At 34.3% G+C, this 9,756-nt stretch overlaps 1 protein-coding gene across 4 annotated transcripts in view; it reads left to right on the forward strand.

Annotated features, from left to right (window-relative positions):
- SLC36A4 (solute carrier family 36 member 4) overlaps positions 1-5,020 on the forward strand; it is a 53,610-nt gene extending 48,590 nt beyond the window's left edge. For 3 of the 4 annotated variants that reach the window (XM_070425871.1, XM_070425872.1, XM_070425874.1), the window contains one exon: positions 799-5,020. In XM_070425871.1, the coding sequence (XP_070281972.1) occupies positions 799-1,103 (305 nt within the window). In that variant the 3' untranslated portion in view covers positions 1,104-5,020. The remainder of the gene's footprint in view (positions 1-798) is intronic. The other variant, XM_070425873.1, reaches the window with a different exon arrangement.
- Positions 5,021-9,756: the final 4,736 nt, after the last annotated feature.

Here is a 9,756-nt window from a genome sequence, read left to right on the forward strand (position 1 = left end):
TGATTTAGTTGTCATGTCTACTTAGTTTTTGTCTTCCGTTCGAAGTGTCAGTAATTCTGTAGAATTTCCTTCAGTTTAGATTTGTATGATGCTTTCTTATGATTAGGTTGAAGTTAAGCATTTTTAACAAGAATTCCATAGGTGATGCTTTGCACTTCTCAATGCATCACACGACGGTATCAGTTATATCTTATTAGTGATGTTAACTTTGATCACTTGGTGGAGGGTGTTTGAGAGGTTTCTCCAGTATAAAGAAACTCCTTTTCCCTTTATAATTAAGTATTTTGTAGGGAGATACTTTGAAATTATGCAAATATCCTGTTCTCTACAGTTTTCGCCCACTAATTTTAACATCTTTTAGTGACTTTTCATACAACAGTTATCACAGTGATGTTTGGTTAATATTGATTTTCTATTTCTATTGTTCCTTCTATTTGGTTAACTAAAATTCTAGTGTAAGGAATAGCTAGCTCTCTGTTCTAATTTATTTAATGATTTATTTATTTATTTCACACCACCTCATCTACAATGAACTGAATGGCAGAGTAATGAAAATGCTTTGGAAATAAACTATCCAAACTTCTTTGCCCCAAATCTCACAGCAAAATATTAAAAGTTTTTTATATAATAAATTCTGACAAGTCGAAGTTCAAGAAATGTCACTCACCATTTTGTTTGTCTTCATTTTTAGCTCAACAGATTCTTCCATAAGCATTTAGTAGTGCCTACTTGCATTAATTAACTTTAATGTAATGTATTGAAAATATCTATTTAAATAAAGTCATTTCCATTTAACAGGTGCCGGAGCAGTTCTGATTCCTCGTTTAGACATTGTGATTTCCTTCGTTGGAGCTGTGAGCAGCAGCACACTGGCCCTGATCCTCCCACCTTTGGTTGAAATTCTTACGTTTTCTAAGGAACACTACAATATATGGATGATTCTGAAAAATATTTCTATAGCATTTACTGGAGTTGTTGGTTTCTTGTTAGGTACCTATGTAACTGTTGAAGAAATTATTTACCCTTCTCCCAAACTTATATCTGGTACTCCACCAAGTCCCTCTCTAATTAATTCAACATGCTTTACATCTGGTTTGAAATAGTTGACATGGAATTATGAGTCTTCTACTTTTGTCTCAATTCTGAAAATGATTAAGAACTAGAATACATTGCCATTTCCTTAAAAATAGAACCAAACTGTTTTCTTTTGGCACAATATTGATATTTTGGCAGTAAATTTCAATTCTTTACCAACTGGTAAACTATTACAAATTCTTGGTTTTAAATATTAGCAATAAAATTAAAACATTAATTAAAAGACTTCTGTTATTCTTCATTCAGCCAGAAATACTTTAAACCAAGATCTTTTTATCCTCATGCTACTATTTGCCATCCAGCTGACGAGAGAACAGGATTCAACAATAAGAGAATTAAAGGATGTAAGTAAAACTCCAGACCATCCCAGTGAATGTCAAAGCATACTTTGTGTATAGTGTAAAAATATCTCGATTATTATTATTTTTTTTTATTAGAGAGCCAAATACTTATGATTAGCCCCTGGAAGTATAGAAAACTCTCACTAACCATAATGTTAGCATCAGAAATCCATAAAACCAGAATTATTTTTACAATATTCTGTCATGGTAGTTGATATCCATAATGAAAACTACAAGGCACTCTACAAGATTCTGCCTTGGTGTTTCAATTAAATTTGAAAGAGACTTTAAAGGTTACCCAATACAATTCCCTTATTTTTCACCTGAGGAAATTAATGCCCAGAATGGTTAAGTAACTTGGTCAAGATCACTCAGCCTTGAGATCAAGAGAACTGAACTTTCAATTCCTAGTCCAGGATTTTTTATTTCTCACATCACATCTATGAAAAAGAATAAATTAAGTTCATTTCAGTTTAACTTTAGTATTGAGTCCATTTAATTATTTTTAATACTCTGAAAGCCAGTGATCTTTGAATAGCACATGTGACCTGAGAAGAAAACCAACTCTAAAAAGCCTGCACTTCAGCCATATAAACCTCAACAAGGAAAAGAAACAATTTAAAAAAAAAACAAAATAGAAACCACTTGCTAGTTTAACTGCTGGCTGGTAGAAGGTGCCAAGCTCTTATTTCTCTCTGTGGTGTGAGCTCTTTTTATTTCTTCCTTTCGAGGTTGTTTTAGGCACTATCCATTCTTCTTAATGGCAGAAAATAGATATCTGACAAAATACAGGATATTTTTTCATTGTTTCCTGCCCTGTGGCTTTCCTTTTATTGATCAGAATGGGCAGAATAAACAAAAAGATATTCATGCTTAGGAAAAATAAAGATAATAATAAACTGTCTACTAAACATTGAGATACTCTGTTTCTTCCAGAGAAATACTTCTCTCTATTCCATGTTCTTCAAGCCCAGTTATTAGCCAAAACAAAGAAACTCAGTTGATATGGAGGATTAAAATTAAGTGTAAAACTAAGAATCCTGATTTTTAAAAAATTTATAATTTAAAACATGTTGAACTTTTTAATAAGGCTGGTGGTACTCTAATTTGTAATAGTATAAGACATCAAGATCACTGTCGTATATATATTCTATATTTTTATATGTAAATGTTAACTTAGTTCAAGTATATTTTGCTTATATCATGAATGAGTCATCGAGTAAAATCCTAAAGAAATATCAGAAGCTTTATTTTGGTACAAATTCATATGAATCAAACTCTTTTTTAAACATTTGCATTGAGTAATACCAATAATTGTTTGTGATACTTCTATGTTGAACATTTAGTCATGTTGAGAAGATATGAAAGAAGTTATAGGAAAAGTAATCATTAAAACTAGTGTTATATAATTTTGAATCTAAGAATAAATCAGGAATTTTAAAAAAAGGTCGGTGGTATAAACTGACTTCAAAATCATTATTTAATAGAAAGCACTATTAAGTTTTTGTCAGCTGTTTTTAATATTTCTAGTCCTTGTGTGAAATTTTATTTTATACATTCACCTGTTTATTTCCCTTATGAATTCATCTAATTCAATGAAATTTTGATTAGTTTATTATAGTAATAGATAAAATTTAAATGAATAAATGTTGAGCACACTATTAATTAGGCTTTCTCATGAAGTGAGTGCTTAACTGACATCCAGTACTTAATTAGCAATACTTTTAGTACAAAGAAAAGTTGAAGTGCAGAAGAGGGGCTAAAAAGGGAGAAAGTAGTTTTAATTCTTAAGAGGAAACACTATTAAGATGTAAATTATAAATGTACTCTTATTTAAGGATTCTTTGATGATGTATTTTATTTGTAAAAAATCAGTGGGCAATATTTTTCCTCTCAAAATTTAGTTTTAATGAGTCATAACATTTTCTAAAGATTTTTGGATAAGATTTTTTTTTTTGACAAGCTTTTGCTTTTATATTAGGGCCTGGAAAAATGAGTGATTGCACCTGCCAAATCTGTGTTTGGTATCTTTGCTCCATTACATTATGGCTAAAATTACTTCAGCATTTCATCTGCCACCACCATAAAGTCCCCTCTTCTCTGAAAGCTGATCAGCTGCCTGAGAGCCTTTCCTAACTGGGGTGAGGGAAAGAAAAGCTTTGATACCCTCTGTTTAAGTTATCACTAGTCCCTTACATTCAAAAGGGCTTCACCAGTTTTAAAACTGACTTGTCAAAACACTGGTTCTCAGACATTTTTTATCAGAGAATCTTCTTTTCTTGACATGGCCGGACTTCTCCACAATTAAATAAGAACTAGGGTTTTTTTCTTGGTTAAAGACCAATTTGTATGGTGTTACCAAATGAAAGAGGTATTGTATTAGCAAGTGCCACATGTTTTAATTCTGTCCTCAGTGGATTCTCCTTCATTAAAACCATTTCTGCCTCTCACCTAGGATGCACTTAACATTTTATAAGCATCTTATGCAATATGCATGTTGTAACTTTCTTAACAAGGCCTAATTTCATGATAGTTACAGAAAAGCTCTCTAACTACAAAATATTACTTGAAATATTAATTGAAGTTCTACATTAGTGCCATGTCTTGCTGTGGCAAAGCACAGGTTTTCTGTAGCTTACCTGTGGCACCTCTTCACTGTAGACATCAGTCAGCATAGCATCAGAATAGTACGTTTGTTTACTGATATCTATAACCATTGGGTCTTGGCCTCAGTTCTCCTTTCTCTAAAAGGAAGAAGATACAGAATATAGATCATGGAAATAAGTAAAATTAACACCAGTGGCTCAATGAATATTTTCTGTTGAGGAAAAAAGAATTTGATAAAAATATTGACCATTGATAATATAAAATGAGTTTTTAAAAAACTGAGCCTATTTTTAGTTTCCTGGCTCAGCTAGTTTCCCCTTCATACGAAAATTTGAGAAATTTTGATTTTAAAAGTATAACCATACATTTCCTAACATTAAATGGCTGACTGTAATAATTAATACTTTAGCAATATTATGGTTAATCTTGTTTATGCCACTAGTGCTCACCAGGCTAAACGACTTTCTGCAAGTGACTGGTTCTTACCAAGGAGATAAGAAAACATGCTTAAGAAATGTCTAGGAATGCTATATACTGCTGTATGATAAATGGTAAATATTCTTAAAAATTAGCTAGTTCTTATGCACACACATCAGTGATCTATTTGAACTAGATACTAATACTAACGTACCATTTAAACTGGGTCCAGAAAGATGATGTGTTGAAGTATCACTCAGAAAATTATTCCATTAGCATTTTCTTGATAATATATAGGAAAACACGTTTATGCCATAAAGAAGTTAAGCTGTGGATTTTTATTTTGCAAAATGATTGTGTTAGAGTGAAAACTAGATGTCATTGCACTTGAGTCAATTCTGTTTCTTTTAACTTATTTTTTTTTGTAATTTGAAAAAAATGCCTTGAACTGTAACTTCTCAATTTTCAATAAAATATATTATTTTGCTTGCAAATGCCTTTTAAAATAAATTTGTCCTATATAAGGTTAAGAGACATTGACAAATGTCATAGCTGAAAAAGGCATTAGTATGTGTAATATTCTCGTAACATTTTAATAACTTTTTGTGGTTAATACTTTGTCATATGACCTTCAACCTTGGAGCTGAATTATGTACCTCTGAGAGCAGATCAACCAAAGGACTTGTATGCATGCATACAAGCATAAGTGATGGATGTGGACAATGGGGTGAGGGTGAGGGCAGGATTGGGGGGATAAGAGGACATTGGGGTGATAAGAACACATTTGTAATACCTTAATCAATAAAGGGGGGAAAAAAGGAAAAATGAAAGGACATACGGCACTCAAAACCATGACCTGGGCTTCCTACAGAGTAAATGCAGAATGAGCAGTCTGCAAATGCTGCATTCATGATTTAATGTACCACTTTCTTAACGTCAAGTAGTAGTAGTACATGCTCTTGGCAAACAACAGAAGGAAAACAAAGAAAAAAACCATGGGGTTGGGGTAAGAGTGGGAATCTGTGAGTGTTGGGAAAGGTGACTGTTTGAGATGATCATGTTTTAGAAATAGCTAGAAATGAAAAGTGAAAGTAAGTAAGTATAGCATTGGATATCTGCAAATTGAAATTAACTGAAAATCCATTTGCTCCATATATTGTCTTTCAGGTCTTATTCACTCAGAAAGCACAGTGTGTTCTATGACCACAGTTATACTTTGCAGTATAAAATAAATAGATGATTTTTTTTCATTGGAAAAAGACAGGCTTTTCCATAAGGAAATTTTCCACTGGAAGAAAATAAGATTACATTCCTCACGGTAAATGCAGACTCAGGTCATCTTCTTCACTATATTTTTGTAGACTAGCCACCGAATGTTGATGGCTGGTCAATATCCATATTAAAAGGCAGTGCTGAGACTGCTAATAGCAATGGTGTACATCAACATGGAAGATGCTTATCAAACGGGTATGCAGACAGCAGTTCTACTTTTCAGCTACCTGTATACCAGGTATGTGAAGGAAGTGCTTGATGACCTTTGGTTGCTGTAATACAGAAAACGCAGACCACAGGAGAAGAAATATTTATATGTTATTTTGGAGCCATTCTATAGACTGGAGGTATCTTGTGCTCATTTCTGACAGAGACCCAGATTCTTACAAGATTAGAAGAGTAGTCCCTGCATGCAAATCCACACACTGTCTTGGTTTTCAGAGATTAATTAGCAGTCTACCACAGAGTCTCCTAATTGCAATTGTATGTTGGAAGAAATAGTGACAATTTTAACTATGATTAACTTGCAGCTATTGCGTGTACACCTTTTCAACACATTCTGCCAAGAAATGGACAGTGAATATGATACACTATTGCCCCACTGAAGAACCCTGGTTGGTAGAAATAAATGTGCTCTTAGGAATTGTGAGATAGGGGTAAGGAAATTTCTTCCTGACACTGATAATGCTGATTAAGACCATTTCTATCATTTCAAATGTCTGGCATATCTCAGCAACACCCTCAGTTTTTTTGACAAGCCTGAATTTATCACTGCAGGGATGAACTACAGCCAATTTTCAATGGTGAGAATGAGATGTCAGGACTAAAACAAAACAAAACAAGATGTGGTACAAATGCCTCAGCCACTGGGAATGTGACTCATTCCCAATATTTAATGATTTCTTTTTCATTAGAGAAAGCAAAGCAATGAAATCTTGGGTATGTTTAAAAGCCACATCAAGGGGCTGCAATAAAATAAAGAATTGCTTGACGGAACACAACTGCAATCAAAGTACATCAGGAATTTATTTGTTACTAGTCCAAGTAGACCCAATCAAACTGCCAGCCTTTAATTCAATTTCGGACTTAAGAGTTTTCAAGAGACTTACTCATTAAATCTCCATTAATTCTGGGTCCATGTTTGACCTGAATATCCAGAACTATCTGATGAAGTCATCAAATACTTGCTGACATTCCCAATCACCTATAATTATAATTTTAGTCCTATAATTTAGTAGCAATAAAGAGGCAGAAAAGAAACATACTGCATGTAGAACCCAATGCTTAAATTACTGAGTCAAAAGTTTATCAAAAGAATACACTGAGTAACCAGTAAGTAGTTTGGGGATAACAAACGTTTGAGAAATGCTGATCAGAGTGTTGGTGGAATAAATGGCGGAGGGCATTCTCTAGGATGCACAAGTCCTGAAGAAGATGAAAGAGAACCTCCAAGGAGTTTTTCCTGGTTGTAGCCATAGAAAATTGGGAATAAGTGTTGAAACTTGGTGCAAGACAGGAAGTGTTACAAGTCCTAGGATTTGCATTTGATAAAGACAGTGAATATGGGGATGATTGAATCTTTTGAGACTTCAAACATAACTCATGAAAATAATCACATTAGTGTAAAATAAATTGCATCATTACTCATCATTTTTCCTAATGGCATGACAATGGGTCAGAAGACTTTAAATCTGCCAAATGATGCTAACAATTTTTCCTCATGACAAAAGGATTTACTCACTAAAATTTGATCCTAAACTAGCCTGAAAATACTGCATTTTTGCATGGTATTCAAGTTACCTTCTCTTAATGATTACCCTGAGAGAGCTCATTGAGTTTCAGAAAAAAAAATAATTATTTTTGGTATCCACATATTTTTGTGAGCCTGAGGTCTAGAAATTTTGGATTCCCAATGATGTTATTATCATTCAATTCAGCCCCACTTTCAAACCTGACTAACTCAATACAATTGTATCTTGAGTACAGCTGGGAGGGGGAAAAGTATTCTAATGGTGTATTAAATAGGACAAGTAATATAGCTGCTATAACAAACTACCCCAAAAGTCTTAGTAGCTTTCCATAATAAAAGTTTATTTCTTGTCCATCTCACAGTGTGCTGTGGAGCCCCTCTCCTCCACGTGGGGATATAGGGATCCCTGCTTTTTTGTATCTTGTGTCACTACCATACTAAACATATAACTTCCAAAGTCACTATGGAAAAGAGAGAGAGAGAGCATGGGCAACCTCGCATGGAGTTTTGTGTCCACAACTAAAGACAGAACATCACTGCCACCCACATAACATTGCCTAAAACCTAATCACATGGCCCTGTGTTACTAATTCCAAGAGAGACTAGGAAAAAGTCTGTGTGCCCAGGAAGAGGTGGTAATGGGATTGGTAAACATCTAGCAAGTCTCAGCTGGAGATGTTAACAGAAAATACAAAAAAACAATTATACTATTAAGATCTGAAAAGCATTTATTTAAAAAAAAAAATACAGCAAAACACTTCAAAGAAAATGAGTTTACGGATTTCAATTTGGGTTCAACTATAGTCACCTGAGAAAATATATTCACATTCTGCTATCCTAACAGGAATCTTGGTAAGAAGTTTAAAAAATTAGTAGCAAAGAATTCAAACATGACCACTTAGCAGAAGAAACAGAAATCCTCTCTGGAGAAAGAGAAAATAATCCCAGTCTTTAAAATATTACTCAAAAATTTTTTAAATGCTATGTCTAGCACATAATCAATGATAACCAGGCATTTGAGAACATGACACAAAAAAAAACAAACAATAAAAACAGGCAGTGACTCCATATCCTATATAATAAAAGCATAATATGCAAATCAACTGAACGGCTGAATGACTGGTTGCTATGATGTGCACTGACCACCAGGTGCAGACACCCAGCTCGGAACCCCGGACTTTGAGAGCCCCAGACTGCGAGAGGAATGTCTGACTGTGAGAGGGATGTCTGACTGCAAGAGGGATGTCTGACTACCAGCTTAGGCAGGGGGATTGGGCCTAAGCCAGCAAGTGGACATCCCCGAGGGGTCCCAGACTACGAGAGGGTGCAGGCCAGGCTGAGGGAAGGACCCCCTGTGCCTCTAGTATTGGAATTATTTGACACAAAAACTTTAAAGGAACCAAGACCCCAGAGAGGGAAGAACCTTGGAGAGGTGAGCTGACTTCTACAGCCACTTTTATCCTAAAGGCATATGCTAATTCTGAGTGTAGTAAGAAGGCCGAGAGCATGGTGAAAAGTCTGATACAAAGTTTGGAAGGGATGCTGTAGGAGAGCAGAGAAATTTTTGGCAGAGATGTTGGGTTCCTCAATCACAGAACTAGTTTCTCCCTCAGTACATTTCCAGAATACTAAGGATGTAGGGGCAGACTAAAAAGCTTAAGCAGGAAAACTTTGGAAAGGAGTTTTTTAGCAGTCCTGTGAAGCAAGATGAGAGGTGGGGGAACCGGTGGGGAAAGAAACCATATAACTACAACAGGCTCTTATTTGAAACTGGGAGAGCCAAAGGCACGTGTTCCCACTTGGACTAAAATAATAAACCACCACTCTATTTGCCCAGTGGAGAGGTAAACCCTTTCTAGAGTCAGGTTATATCATCTGGAGCTCCACCACAGTTTTATACACATTGTCTGGCAACAAATAAAAAATACTAGGCATACCAAAGGCAAGGCACTATAAACCAAACAAAGAAAAAAATTATAGAAACAGACAGAGAGGATTCAAATATTAAAGTTGGCTAACAAGGATTTTAAAAGAAACATGATCAATATATTTTTAATAGAGGAGGAAATGGAAAAAATAGATGAAAAGATGTAAATTTTCATTAGAGATCTGGAATATAAAAATAATTACATTAAAATTTTAAACCTGAAAATATTATAAAAGCATTAAATGGAATCTTTGAATTTTGGAATAAAATAACAAATATTAATAATCCAGAAGTTGTGTTTGACAGTAGATTAATCACAGCTGAACAGAAATTTTTTAAAAAGATAG

Source organism: Myotis yumanensis, unplaced genomic scaffold (genome assembly GCF_028538775.1).
Source record: "Myotis yumanensis isolate MYYU_CA2020_CCGP unplaced genomic scaffold, mMyoYum1.0.hap1 SCAF_10, whole genome shotgun sequence".
NCBI lineage: Eukaryota > Metazoa > Chordata > Mammalia > Chiroptera > Vespertilionidae > Myotis > Myotis yumanensis.